This window comes from Leucopleurus acutus (genome assembly GCF_964270905.1).
Source record: "Leucopleurus acutus genome assembly, chromosome: 19".
Taxonomy (NCBI): Eukaryota; Metazoa; Chordata; class Mammalia; order Artiodactyla; family Delphinidae; genus Leucopleurus; species Leucopleurus acutus.
In genome coordinates this window covers 20,983,809-20,998,406 of record NC_139161.1, presented here as the reverse complement: position 1 = coordinate 20,998,406, position 14,598 = coordinate 20,983,809, and the positions used below count along the sequence as shown (strand labels likewise).

The following is a 14,598-nucleotide window of genomic DNA, read 5'->3' as shown; positions in this document are numbered from 1 at the left end:
GATGCACCCGGAAATGCCCACAGGCGTGTGCCCCAGAGAGGCACAGACACGAGCTTCACACAGGCTTGAGTACACTCACATACACACACACACGCACAATCACACACGCCGAAAGTAACTCGTGGGCAGTCACCACTTGCACAGATCCCGGCAGGCAGAAGGAGACCCGCTAGGGTCCGGCCCCGCCGGTCAGGCAAACCCACCCAGTGCCTCTGTCCGTGGTGCTGAAATCAGACAGACCTCTTTACAGAAGGAAGAGCTGGAAAGAGACTTAGGATAGGTAATGGACAAGAAAGAAGGAATGGAGGAGAGAGAAGAGAAGGGAGGGGGAAATCCACAGATAAAGGGGGGAGAGAGAGAGAGAGAGAGAGAGAGAGAGAGAGAGAGAGAGAGAGAGAGAGTTTAGAAGATACCAGGAGAAACAAAATATTGTGAACACTGGGACAAGGAGAGGGAGATGATAATGGAAGGTGATCTCAGTCCCCCATTCCTGCCCAAGTGCAGTATCAGGCTCAAGGATTTATCTGTCTTTGCCTTTCAGGGCCAAGAATGAAAATACTTTTGTAGGGGTACAATGGCATGTGAGGGACCCTGGATGTGTGGTTTCTGTTGACCCCCAGTTGTTTTTTTCAGGGTGTCTTCTTGCCCTGGAGGATCTTAAAACAGTATAGTAAGGAGAGAGACATGAGGGAAACCCAATAATGACCCTGCAAATAGCTCCCCACATGATTTCTTATCCCAAATGGTGTTGGGCAAGTGGACAACAATGTTGATCTGGATTTGTTCTGGGGATTGCAGGGATTTAGTGACTGCTTAATTTTATCCACAAGATTGGATTATGGTTTACTATCTCCCTCTCTTGAGATAAAAGCTTCCCTCTGGTAGGATTGCCTAGTAAGAATGGATCTCCCACCAGCAGCCTCTTAGTTGTGAAATTTATGGAACACGAGTAATGCCCACTTTCCTGATTGGGAGGGGAGGATTTCAAGGACCAAAAGGTTTACCATATAACTAGGCAAGAGAGAATGAAGGGGGAAACGAGAGAGAGAAAAAAGAGGAAAGGGGAAGAGAAAGAATTGTGAAGATAGACAGAGGATGAAAGAAGGAAGGGAAGAGGAGAGAGATTGGAGAATGAGGAAGGGGGAGGGTGGAGATGCAGATGGCAGGAGTGAGAGAGGGCATGAATGACCCAGACAGACTACAGTGTCCAGGGAAAGGGCAGAGGAAGAATGCCAGGTGGAGCAAATTGCTTCTCTCGAGCTTCCCAGAGGCCCAGATTAGACTGGAAGTCCTGGAGCTGTTCACAGTGGCATCGTTCACCCAGAGCTTCAAGCAAAAGACCCCATGGGCCAGGACTATGGATGTGAGGAGAAGCTGCCCTAGCAAACAGGGTGGGTGAGGCCAGATGCAATCAAATCGCCTGTGTGGTTTCCCCGTGGGTGGGATGGGAATAGTGGGTGGCCCCTTGGGGGTATTTCCACCTATTTGCACCAGTGGCAGGAAGAGAAAGCAACATGTGTGGATGGTCACTGGAGAGTGGATATTTGACTTAGGATGAGAAGCAGGCAGAGGAAGAAGAGAAGCAGAAGAAGAAGAGTAAGTGGAAGAGAAAGGATACTGGATCTCCTAAAGTTTTTTTGTTTTTGTTTGTTTGTTTTTTCCTAAAGTTTTTTTGACCTTGTAAGTATTCTTTCTTTTTTTCCTATCAAGAGGGAAGAAGCCAAGCCTAGGATACAAGCTGGGCAAAATATGTGTCCTTACCTATAGTATAGGTGTAACCAGAGTCCCAAATTCATAGGGTGGTTGAGATGATCATCAGGTCATGTACAATGCTTGTCAGTTACTGATACATAATAAACTCCAAACATATGCTAGTTTCCATGTCGTTGCTGCATCTTGGTCTTGCACTAGGATCAGCTGAGAAATCTTTCATCTATGACTAGACCTTCTTGCTACAGTCTCAGGTCCACCTTTGGGCACTGTGATTTTCCCGGCTTTTCAAATTTACTCCTAAAGAGAAGGAGCCAGGGGGTTTGCTGGGGGTACAGGGGGGGAACCTCATGGTCCAGGGAACAGGGTGCCTCAGGGGCCATTAAGGATGTTTTCCTGGATTCCTGAGAGAGCTGGGCCCTGGACCTACATCAGTGTTTCTCTGCCAAGACTGGAGCCTCAGCACCCCACCCTATTCAGTGCTGGTGTCTCGGTCCTGCTCAAGCCTGTACGGATGTGGACATGTGGGGCATTTCTTCCAGACTGCTCTCCCAATCTCGATTCCTTTGCCTTTTTTCTACCTACCCCTCACCTTCTTTCTTCTCAGGAATCTAGTTGGGAGAAAAGGAATTCCCTCACTATTTAGAGGTGTGGGATTTCCCCACCCTTCACAGGCCAAATGGATGGCCTCATTCTGGAGGTCAAGGAAGCATGTGGGGGCTGGCACAAGGAGGGGTGAGGGGTGGCAGGGCAGCCCCCATGTCCTCCCATTCCCCCCAGCTCCTGTCTCATCACTGTCACTATTCAATCATAGCAGATGGGCTGCAGCTGTGAGCGCCAGCCAGGCACACAGGCTGGTCCGTGCCACTTGGGAGAGAAGGAAGAGAAAGGGAGGGAGGGAGGGAAGGAGGAGGGATGAAAGGAGGAGGGAGAGAGGAAAGGGAAGAAGAGAGGAGGAGGAAAAGGAAGAGAGTGGAGGAGGAGAGAGATGACTTGAAGAGAAAGAAGACTTGGTACCTTTTATGCCTCTCCCATCCCAGCAGGAGAGCAGAGGCCAGGGCTGGGCTCACAAGCTGGGCAGTGCCAGGCGAGATGGGCATATGCCCTTGATTACTACCAGGACCGCAGGCCAAGCCTCCGCAGCCGCCACGGCCTCATAAATCAGTTTTTAAGTAGCAACCACATGGACATTTCCCAGCTGAGAGGCCTGGCCTCTGTTAGCCCAGCTAGGGCAGCCCAGGTGGAGAGGCAGGTGCCAGGTCAAGGTAGGGAGAGAGAGAGGTTGTCATCAAGACTTGATGGGCAATGGGGTTGGAACTTGTTCAGGGAAAACCTGGGGCAGGGGCTCCCACCAATAAGGAGTAGGTAAGGAGGTGACAAGTGCCTGGCAGTGGGTCCAGAGCCCCCCGTTGGGGCTCCTAGACCCTGCCCTGGGTTCCCCTGGGGGAAGCTGCTTATGATGAGGAGGAGGGTGCTGCCACTGGAACCTCCTCCCTCCAGGTCCCCCTCCCACTAGGAATCTATGTGAGTGTCAGGGCAGTGTGAGGGCCTGTGCACTTGGGTATCTGAATGTGCTCACAGCTCCTGTTGGGTAAGAAGGTATGTCCCCACTATCTAGCCCAGGCCCAGCACAGATCAAGTATCTGTAAAACTGCTTGAATGAATAAGTGATTGAGTGTGAAGGGGGCCAGTTATGCATGTTTACAAGAAGGGGAGCATTCATATCTGAGTGTGTATGATCTCTGAGTTGTGTGTTTGTGGAGGGTGTCTGTGGGTGCTCTGAGGAGATCTAGCCTGACAGACATCCTTCCACATCCTCCTTTGCAGGATCTCCACCCCACACAGCCCTCCTGGGCCCTGATTCTCCCCTTCTGAGGACCCACCAGTAGCACAGCAGCTCCTGAATTTCACACCCCCAGTCCGATCCCCAGATCGGCGCCTCCCTCCTCCTCCCCGTGCAGGCCAGCGTTGGTGGCTGGGGGTGGGGGCTTGGCTGAGGTCGGGGGGGTCGGGAGTCCCGCCCCTGGAACCGCGGGCAGAACCGCGGGTGGGGCGCCCAGCCTTCCTGCGCCCGGTGCCTCTTCCCTGGGTGAACAGATGTCTCGGAATTTTAGATGTGCTCTCCGCCCCTCCTCGCAATAACCCCCACCCCCACCCCAAGCTGGCACCGGCTGTGGTGTGGCGCCCTCCCTTCCCCCACCTCCGACAGCAGAACCGGCTGATGGATCGGGGAGCGCGGCCGGAGGCCTGGGCCGAGGGGCGGCGGAGGCCCGCGGGGTCGCGGCAGCGGGCTGGGCCGAGTCTCGGAGGCTCCTGGCGCGGAGGGAACCGGGGACGCTGCGGCTCGGCCTCTTGCCTTCTCTCGTTCCTTCCCTTCTGCCGCAGCTCCTCAGCCCCGTCTCTCTTCGGTCCTCTGTCCGCGATCTACGGTCTCTCTGCCCCACCCCACAGCCCAGCCGCGTCTATGCAGACCCCCTCCGCACAGAGCCTCCCGCTTCGAGACAGAAACACCTCCTGGCAACTTCGGCGGAATTCTTCCCTCCAGAGACCCCTTTCCCTGCATTCCGCGAGCCACCCCATCCCCAGCTGGCCGCCCGCCCGCCCTCAGTAGAAACCCGGAGCTTATCCGGAGAACATGGAGGGAGGGGAGGAGGGGAGGAGGCTCCGGATTAGGGAGGCTGACGAGGCCGGTCGGCCCGGGCTGAGAGACACCCAAATTCTCTAACCGCTGCTAATTAACGAGCAATCCAATTCCGTGGACCCCCAACTCGGGGAAGGCGGGCGGGACCCGCTGAGGGCAGGCGGGGGCCTTGGCAGGGCTCGGCAGCCGGGTGGTGCCAGGCGCCCTCCCCCACCCCACCCCCACCCGCCAGCATTCCGAGGTAACAGGCATTTGTTACCCAGCTCGTGCCAGGAGCGATTGGCAGGTTCGAGGAGGCACAGTCATTCCGCACACAGATGTCCCTGTGCTCACTCTTCTGATATGAATTCTGTCAGCTCCAAATCTGAGGGAGATGAGCAGACAGCCACACAGACAGTTACAGACACAGACACAGACACAGACAGTGCAATTGTCTGGAGGACACAGAACTCCACAGATATTTTTCTTCCCTGAAAAAAAAATTGAATGAAAGAAAAATAAGAAAGGCTCCCACTAATTTGGGGAGACGTGTCTGAACCCCTGAGAGTGGCCCTCACTCCTTCCATCCTCCCTGGGTTGCCTGCCCAGACTCTTCCAGCCTCCCCCAGCACCCTACAACAGCATCCCTGAACTTCAAATCATTGCAACTAGAGTTGTTGCAACCAGAGCTCCAGAGTTGGAGCCTGGGAGGTCTGCTCCCTGACCCAGAACTCAGAATTTCTGAACCCCTGCAAAGCTCTAGAATATCACCAAGGTGTAGGTTCCAGTCGTCTAGAATCTCTGAAATTAAAAATTCCACAACTCCCACTCCAGGGCAAATTGTGCCCAGTGCCCAATCTTTGGATCACCTTCTCCATTAGAGAGGGGGACCTGGGCAATGCCTGGTGCCCTGGATTGGAGGGCCCCGCATGCCTGGTACTCACCGGCTGTCCCCAGCCTTGGCAACCAGCCTCAAATGCAGCCTGCTCTTTGACTTAGGAATGTGGAAAGGTCAGGCCCCCTGACTCCTGCCCCTTTCTGGCACTCTTTTCCCAGCTCCAGTTCCCATCCTGACCCTCCACACCAAGGTGGACTTGGCTATTCCACCTCTGCCTGCCCGCCCCCCCCCCCTCCCCGCGGCTGTGGGAGCGACCTGGTTGGTCACTGGGCATCTGTGAGCAGAGCGGGCATGAAGAGCCACTGGGGTTTTGTTCTCCCTGGGCAGCCCATGCTGGTGGAAGAAGGGGAGGCAGGCAAAGGGGGCAAAGAAACTCCACAATGTCGGAGGAGAGGGCACAGAAGGGTTTGGGTTGCGGTTTGTTGGATTGTTTTTTAAATTTTTTCTTTCTTTCTTTTTTAAAGCAAAAGCCCCCATCCTGTGTCATCATTTTTATGGGATCTGCAATTCTGGCAAAAATCTGTCTTTAATTTAGCTGTCCATATAAAACTCCTCACTGTATAATAATGAACAGATGCCATGGAATTTAAGCTGGAGCCTCAGCTCCTCCCCGCTTTCCCCCCGCGCCTGGCACCGGGCACCGGGCACCGGCTGAGTGGCACAGACTGGCACCAACGCGCGAGCGAAGGGTGGGCAGGGGGCGACCTGGGCTCAGCGCCAGGGCGCTGGGGTGGTGAAGAGGTGTCCAGGCGCCGGGCTTAGCCAGCCGGGAGCTTTTCTCGTGGAGGCACCAAGGGAGAAGTGTTTGAGGAATTTTTCTGTCTTTTGCTACAAAGAGATCAGTAGTTAAGGATTTTGTTTTGGTTTTGCTTAGGGGCTGTGTGGTTCTTCTCAGATTTTTTAAAAAAGCACCGCCCTCCCCCCGATATAAACCCAAGTGTTTTCGCTGTTTTAACTGAGTTGTTTTGAACCCACCCCCTGCGCGGCGCCCCGGCCTCTGCCTCCGAGCCCAGCCGAGCGCTCGTTCGCTGCAAGCGGGATCCGTTCCACAGCCGGCCGGCCCACGGTATCCTGGGCGCCGGCGCCCCCGGGGACTCCTGGGCACCTCCCGCAGGGCAGGAGTACCCTGTTGCCCTCCAGGAGGGAGGCCGGATGTGGCATCTGATTAAGCAGCAGGAGAGATGAAGGCAAGAGAGAAATCCCTACTTGCCCCACACGATTCGCTCGCTTTTCCCAAGGGGAAAGAAAAAACTCTGCGAGTCCAGTGTCCCCTGCTGCCTCCGCCTGTGGTCGAGAAAGCAGGCATCGACTCGGGATTGAGGGGTTGGTTCTGAGCACCACCACCACCCCCCCGCCCACCTCTCGCCTTTAATGCGACTCTGGCGAGAACAGATGTCCCAAGCCGGGCGGACTGCCCAGACCCCGCCCAGCTGTGCCCTTGGCGAAGACTTGGCTGAGGGTTGGAACTGGCACGCGGGTCCCCAAAGGGGTTTGGGGGCTCCCTCGGCCCTGGCGGACCTGACTTCGCAGCCTTGGCCTCCTGGCTAGCACAGCCTCGGGCGGGAAGTGGAAGCGCCCCAGAAAGACCTGTTCCTAATTCAATTAATTCCGAAAAGAGGAATGAGATGCAGACAGAAGTGGAGAGAAGCCCAGAGAAAGGTTCGAATAACGGAACACCGGGCACAAGCTCTCGGCTCTGGAACCCTGCAACCGCAGTCCGCCTGGGAGGCTGCGCTGGGCTCCTGCGCTGGAGTGGGCAGGCAAGTGGGCAGCAGCAGAGCACACCCAGGCACACATCTGGGCAGCATCTCCACCCAACGCAGTGCCCCAGCTCCTTTGGCACAGGCAGCATCTAGGGGTTCCCTCGCCCTCTCCCCCCCCCCCGAGTGCCCCAGCTTCCCCTCCCCGCACTGGGGCTGAGGTTCCCATTCATTGGCATCTGCCCCCAGAAACAGGTTGCCCGCCTGCTCGTGAGCCCAGGCTTGGTCTGGGCGTTCTCATGCTGGCACTCCTGAGCGGGTGGGGTGCTCCTACCCCATTGCTTTAGGGTGGAGAAAATGTCAGAGAGCAATAACGACCCTCCCAAGGTGTCTGTGCCCTTTCTTACCACTTCTCAACCAGGAAAACTTAGTCCAGAATTTTAAAAGAATGAGGAATAGAAAGGCAGAAGCCACCTCAGGATTTGGAAAAGGAACAGGCTTTCAAGACTTTTCACCGCTCAGGTCGTCACCTCCCCTCTGGGCCTGTGGCCAGTGCCTGGGCACCCAGCCCTAAAGAAAGAAAAGTGACAGTGTCTTGGGCTGTGAGCTGAGAAGCCTGTTGTGACAGCCAAGGCCCGTCTGCCCCCTCCTACATCTCACCAAAAGAAAAAGCTTTCTCCTTTGAGCACATATGGGCAAGTCAGGTGTGGAATCCTGTGCTCACCCTGGTTGTCACACGGGGGGCCTGGGAGTGGATGTCAAGGCCAAGGCTGGTCAGGCCTGGCCTCCACTGTCTCTTTCTTCCTGCTTTCCTTGAGAATTAAACTGTGGAATCTAGAACTATCCCTCCGTCTCAGTGTTCCCTCAAATCAACAGATTCCTCCAAGGAGCAGGCAACTTCAGGTTAAAGATTTTGGGGAAGAGGAGGAAGAAAAGGTTGCCCGAGAGGGAATGAAACCTCTGACCTCTGAGGGGGAATCCTTGCATCTCCCATCTTGTGGACTTTCCCATAAAAGGGAAAAAGAGAGAAGTAAACACAAGACAGTGGAGTCTAGGGTGTGTCAGGACTTCCCTGTCATTGACTCCAATGGGGCTCAGTTTCCCTGGATTGTACTCAGTGATTTATGGAGCTGTCCCCCTGGGTGACGAAATCAGAGCTGAGGGTTCACTGGAGGTTCACTGGGGAGTCAGGGTCCAGATCCTGGCTGAAATAGGGTTAAACGGAGAGGGGAGAATCAGTAGTGCTTTCCCTCTCTTTCCCCTGATGTACAAATGGCCTGGACTCAGAGACATCTCTATTTCCCAGTCATTTCCAAACGCTGGACTTTGAACGGGGGTGGGAAAGTCAGGAGGAGGATGCCCTCCGGATTGATCTCGGCTCCAGCCTTCGGTTTGGCAGCCCAGGGGTTGAGCTGAGACGGGCTGGCTCCTGCTTGGAGATCCGTTGCTCAGGCTCGGGCAAGAAGGGCATGCGACGTCTCCCCTTGCCCTCTCCCTCCCACCGCTCTGGCCCCTCTTTTCCTCCCCACCCCCCCAAACACACCTCCTTCTGTTCCTGGAGCTTCTCCGTGTGTGCGCGCAGAAGTGGGAGGGCAGCGAGAGAAAAAGACCTGCGAGGGGGAGTTTGGGGCCGTGTGTCCGCACGCATCTTCTTCTCCTGCTCATCTCGCCATCTCGCCAGGGAAGTTGAGTGTTGGGGAGGGGGGCGATGGGAGAATAGAGCGCAGCCGGAGTGCAGAGAGGTGGAGGAAGGGTCAGGAATTGGGAAAAGGGCGGCTCACGAGGACGCCGGTTTCACAAGATGCAGAGGCGCTAGGGATCCCCGCCCCAAAAGGGGCCCCGGGCACTCCGTCCGCCCGAAGTGACCACAGACGCAGCGGCCCAAGAGTCGTCAGCATCCTTGGAAAGGGCTGGGATCCGGCTTCAAAAACAGAATCGAGCCGCGTGGAAGAGCAAAGCGCAGGAGTCTATGGTTTGGCCCGGGGAGCCACGTGGAGGGGTCTTTTGCGTCGGGCCCCAAGCCACTTGGATGCCACCCAGCCCGGGACTTCAGAGGGCGTTCTGGGAAGCCAGCTGAATGGGAGGGAATCCCAATTAACCTTGCTCTTAGGGCAGGAAAAGACTCAGGCCTCGGGATGTGTACCGAGTTCCTTTTCTCTCCAGTTGCCCCTGCCAGGCCATGACCCATGCCATGAGCAGAACTGACTCCTTCAGATTTGGGTCTGAGGTTCTCACCTTGGTCCATATTCCATGCAAGAAGTGAGGGAGATTGAAGGTGGGCCGACTTCTTTCTCCTAAGAATAGGGGTGATTTAGAGGTCTATAAGAGCCCCCGCCTTAGACCACCGACAGGGGCGAATCCTCAGAACGAAAGGCCCAGTTCTAAATCTCACGCTAGAGAAGCGATCCTACGAGAATTCCAGAGAACGCGGTGAAATTTGGAAAGGATTCCAGTGAAATTCTCCGAAAACTGTAGGAGAGTTCCGCCCAGAATTCCGGCAGGCCAGGCATTGGGAAGGGCCTCACGCTGCGCGGCACTCCCTGGAGCCAGGGAAGCTCGGCCTCCCTCTGGGGCAGGAAGAAAGCGCGAGGCTGGAAGAGCGTCAGCACCCGGGAGCGGACAGCTCCCGGCCCGGTCCCTGCTCCGCGCCATCCATCCCGGGGTGAAGGAAGGAGGGCCACGTCTCTACTGGGATGGTCATTTAGGGGAGCCGCCGCGCTCAGGGTCAGAGAGGATAATCCGATCTTCCCTTTTGCACCTAGGGAGTCCTTCTTCAACTACCTTTCCCTTTCCCCCTTTGTCAGGGTGCTCTCGTTTTGGGGTCTTGGATCCAACCTTTAAAAGCTTCAGCGTGCCTGACCTCAAACCGCAAACTCAACACTACAACGCCCATTTCTGCTCTGAAACGGGCAGAAATATTTATGAAAAAATAATTTAAATAAGCAGACTCAGAAACAGTCTGGTCCTGGTACTCCTAAGTGTATTCAGGCTTTGGGATGGGGGGACCTTTGGGACTTAGACCCCTCTCCAAATATTCCAGGGGGCACTGATGTCTGGGGGGGGAGTTCTTTCCGGGAAGTCAGTTCAGAGCAGCCTCTGTCCCTGAGGATCGGAGAAAGAACTCTGGGGCTATCTTGCCTGAGAGGGGGAAGCGGCTTGGGCCGAAGGCTCCTCCGAGGCGCCCTTCCTCCGTCTGCCTAAGTTGAGGGCTTCCTTCTACCGGGAGCTGCACCAGGCAGGAAGGGGGTTGTCCCTGTGTAGACCACAGGGCTTCTCGAGGCCCTGTCAGGGGAAGCCTGTGGCTAGGTCAAGCTCCACTCTGTCTACCTGGTGGACTCCTAGACTCAGGTCCCCTCATAGAACTCTGGGGTGTTCCTCCAACTTCATCAACACCCCTACAAATTTCAGCATTCCTGAGGCTGAAAAAGGCTGATTCCCTTGAGTCCACTGAAATTGCAAATTTAAGACTGAAAAGACTTCTCCCATTAATATTTCATCCTCATAACTTTATAGTTTTTTGTTTTTTATTTTAAACACCCTTGTCTGGCTCAAATGGTTGTCTCTTCATTTCTACACACTTGTTTTTTGCAACAGTGAGCAGAGGGTTGTAAAATGACCGACTGCTCCCAACTCGGTCATTTTTCAGTGATGGAAAGATATTTTGTTTTCGAAAGAGGTGCGTGTGCATGTTTGGGAACTGAAGGAGTGTAATGAGATTAGTGCAATGCTTTGTGCTGGGGGCGTGTGTGAGTCTGTGTAAGGTCTGGGAGGGGCAGAAGTATAGCTGTTTTGGTGCCCAGTGGGTGGGTGGGAGGGGGTTTAGTGTGGGAATCCTACCCAGGAATGCCCAGGGTCCCTCTACATGGCCACTGCACAGTCACTTGACTCTGTTTCTCCATCACCCGGAGTCCCAGCTCAGTCCCCCGAATGAAATGAGGCCACCGTGAGAAACCGGTCCGGCTTTGCATCTCATTTACATAAATATTTATTAATCGTCATTAAACTGAACAGAAACACGCAATGCACTTCGGGTGTCCGACGGGAGTTTCATCTTCACTACAAGAGGAAGGTAAAATTGCGTGTGAGTGTGTGGGTGAGTGTGTGGGTGTGTGGCCTGTGGGTTTGCATCTTTGCAGAGTGTGTTTGGATGCCTGATCTCCTGCCTCCGGTGGGAAGAGGTTCTCCTTTTGCCCCCTTTTTTGGGAAATCTCCAGAAGGAGCCCTCAGCCCTCTCCCTGCCCACCTGCCAACCAGAGCCAAGAGGATGTCTCGGACAAAAACCCCCTCTCCAGACACTGGAAATCGCTGGGCGTCTGGCGCCCACCGAGGCACAGTCGGGCAGGGGTGGGGCTGCCTCCAGTTCTCGGTCTCCTCCCTCGTCCCGGGAAAGGACAGAGTTGCCTGCGGGGAGGGGGTGTGTGCGGTGAGCTCTCCTCTCTCTGTCCCCGGACGCCCGCGCCGGGGCTGCGTGTGCGTGCGGTGTGGTGTGCGTGTGTGTCTTCCATGCAAACCCTCCCTCCCCAAACCGACCCCCCCAACAGTTTGCCATTCCATACAAATTTGGAAACAGATTTTTAAAAAACAGCATAACGCACAGCGGGGACGGGGCGGGGGAGGGCAGTGGCACTGGGGCCCCAAATCTCCGAGTCACTGATTGTAAGAACCTGGGGAGGGGAGGGGGCAGCGCCGGCCCCCACTTCACCAAAGTGCACAGATCCGCGCTTGGGCGGCGCGGCCCGCGGGCCGGGGGGGGGGGTGGGGAGCATCCCGGGGCCGGGCCGGGCCGCTAGGCTCAGTCAGAACCTCCTTGCATAGATATTTGTGTCTTTTTATTATTGGTAGTAGTATTTTTTGCCTTTTATTGCTTCTAAAAGTTCTTACTGCGTTTTCTCTCCGATCCGGACTCTGCGTTCGGCCTCCGTCGCCTCTTAGCTTTTTTTTTTTTTTTTTGTATGTTTGTTTGTTTGTTTAAAAAAGGGAAAAGGGAAAAATGGATTCTAGTTACAAATTGTCTTGGCCTCTCTCTTTCCTTCAATCCACATTCCCTCCCGCCAAAATTAAAATCACAAAACGCTTAGACTAGGGGTTGGGGATGATGAGGGCTTCCAGGTCCAGGCTCCGTGCCCTGACTTCTGCCCTCTTCAAGAAAGAGGGGGCGCCCGGCAGCTCGGTGTCTGTTCTAGTAATAATAATAATAATAGGGGGAGAACAGTATCCCACAGCTCAGCTGCCCCCTTACCAAAGCCTTTGGGCCTGCAGGGGGAAAGGGGAAGAGAAAACCTAAGTGCAGGGATTGGGAATTGGTGGTGGTGGGGGGATCTCCAGGGAGTGCCCAAAGAGGGGTCCCTGTAGAAGTACTCCCTGGGAAAGAGGAGGAGGGAACCCCTTGGGGAGAGAGAAGGCAGTCCCCTGGGGGAAGCGAGGCCCCTGGGACGGGCCACCCACAGGTAAGGGGACCGCGCTGCCTAGGAGAGCGGCACGACCGGCAGCCCGCTCCCCGCGCCCCGCGCCGGAGTAGGTGGGGTGCCCCTGCGTTCGAGGGGCCTAGGGGCAGGGTGCGGGCAAAGGCAAAAGAAAAAGAAAGGGGCGGGCGCGAGGTCTCAGTTATGGAAAAACGCATTGAGCTCCTCGTACACGGGGCCCCGGTCGTGGTGAAGGTGCATATCGTAAGACAAGAGATTCTCCGAGTGGACGCCCCCGCGCACAGCCGACGAGCCGAAGACCAGCCCGTGGCCCGTGGGCCGCGAGCCGGGCAGCGCCGAGTAGTGCATAGAGTAATGGTAGCTCTTCTCGTGGTCGGGCGACGAGTCCTGCTTGAGAGAGAAGTTGCCATTGAGACAGAGCGGGGGGCTGAGCGGGCCCTCGTACTCGGAGCTGTTGTAGTCCGGGCTCGCACCGCCGCCGCCAGCCGCCGCGTACAGCGTCTCGTAGGCGGCGCAGTAGCCGTGGGTCCGCAGGGCGTGCGCCGCGCCGCTGCCCAGGCCGCCCGCCGCCTGGCACTGTGCGCCCGCCAGGCGCGAGCACGGGTACGGGTAGGGGTGCATGGCGAATGGGCCGCCGGAGCCGTGGAAGCGGCCCGTGCCGTCGGCGCCCTGCTCAGTGAGGAAGTTGCGCGAGTTGAGCTGCAGGCAGCCGGCCACCAGGTTGGTGGTGGGCTGCGACAGGCCCTTGCACAGCGTCTGCACGTAGGACACCAGGTCGGGTCGCTTGCCCGAGCGCAGAATCTCAGAGAGCGCCCAGATGTAGTTCTTGGCGAGGCGCAGCGTCTCGATCTTGGACAGCTTCTGCGTCTTGGAGTAGCAGGGCACCACCTTCCGCAGGTTGTCCAGCGCCGCGTTCAGGTCGTGCATGCGGTTGCGCTCCCGAGCGTTCGCCTTCTGCCGCCGCAGCTTGGAGCGCTCCAGGCGCGCCTTGGTCATCTTGCGCTTCTTGGGCCCGCGCTTCTTGGGCCGCTCGCCCTCTGCCTCGTCCAGCCCTTCCTCTTCCTCCTCTTCCTCCTCCTCCTCGCCCCCCAGCTCGCCTTCCTCCTTGACCTCGGCCAGCGCGGCCTCCGGCACCTCGTCAGCACGGAGAGGGACGGGCTTGGCGGCCCGGGCGGGCCCCGGAGCCCCGGGCCCCGGCGGAGGCGGAGGTGGCGGCGGCGCCTCGCCCTTGTCGCTTCTCGGCTCGTCGTCGTCGCCGTCGCCCCAGCTGGCGAACTTGGGCACGTCCGAGAGGAGACCGGGCTCGCTGAACAGGCGGGTCAGCATGGTGCCTGAGGGCGCCCGGCGGGCGGGAAGAGGAGAGAGCACAGAGTTAGGGGAGCGCTGGGGTCATCCCGACCCCCGTAACCCGCCTCCACCCCCGAGTCCGGTGCGGGTTCCCGCCCGGGGGGCCCTGGGTGCCCACCTCCTCCGCTTGCCCCACCCCGAGCCAGCCCAGCCCCGCCGCCCGCCCGGGGTCTCGGCACAGGCCCTTTCTCCGGCGCTGGGCCCCGGCTCCACCCCTCGCCTGAACGAGGGGCCGCTCCCCGCGCCGGTCCTCTCCGGGTGTGGTCGGGGACAGAACAGGACAGAACAGGGGCTTTAGGGAGCAGATCTTTCGCCGGGGGGAGGCGGCGCGATCGCCAGGAAGCCTCTTCTCTCCCGGCGGTGGAGGAAGGCTGGGCGGCCGCGGTGGGGCAGCTGCCCCGCTCGGCGGCTCCGGCGGCCCGGGCCCCGCCGCCCGGCTCCCCCGCCCTCCCGTGGCTCTCACCCCCACACTCCCTAATCCAATTTGCAACTTGGCCGCGCGCCGCCCTCGGCTCGGCCCCCACCCCCGCAGCCCCAGTTCCAGAGGCGGGAGGATCGTCTCCTCCAGCCGGGCGTCCCCAGCTCCCGGAGCCGGCTCGGGGCGGCGAGGACTGAGAAAGCCGGGCGTGGGGAGGAGACTGAGAGAAGCGAGCCCCGTCCGTCTCCCCTGCGGTCAGGGACCCCCTTCCCCCCTTTAAACTGCCTCCCTCCCACACGGCTCTTCAGATCTCGTTGTATTTCGGGATTGATGGGAAAAAATCCAAATTTGTTTGTTTCCTTCTCTCTCTCTCTCTCTCTTTTTTTTCGGTGGTAGGGAAAGGTCGAAGGTTCCTCCGGGACAACCATGGGGGGGGTTCCCATCTCAGCCTCTTCACGCCCCCCCCATGACCCTGCTTTCCC

At 57.5% G+C, this 14,598-nt stretch overlaps 1 protein-coding gene across 1 annotated transcript; it reads right to left on the bottom strand.

Annotated features, from left to right (window-relative positions):
• Positions 1 to 12,528: 12,528 nt before the first annotated feature.
• On the bottom strand, positions 12,529 to 13,939 carry NEUROD2 (neuronal differentiation 2; the record flags this gene model as incomplete). Its single annotated transcript, XM_082861002.1, has 1 exon — positions 12,529 to 13,939. The coding sequence occupies exon 1, from the start codon at positions 13,675 to 13,677 to the stop codon at positions 12,529 to 12,531; it is 1,149 nt and encodes a 382-aa protein (XP_082717128.1). The 5' UTR covers positions 13,678 to 13,939.
• Positions 13,940 to 14,598: the final 659 nt, after the last annotated feature.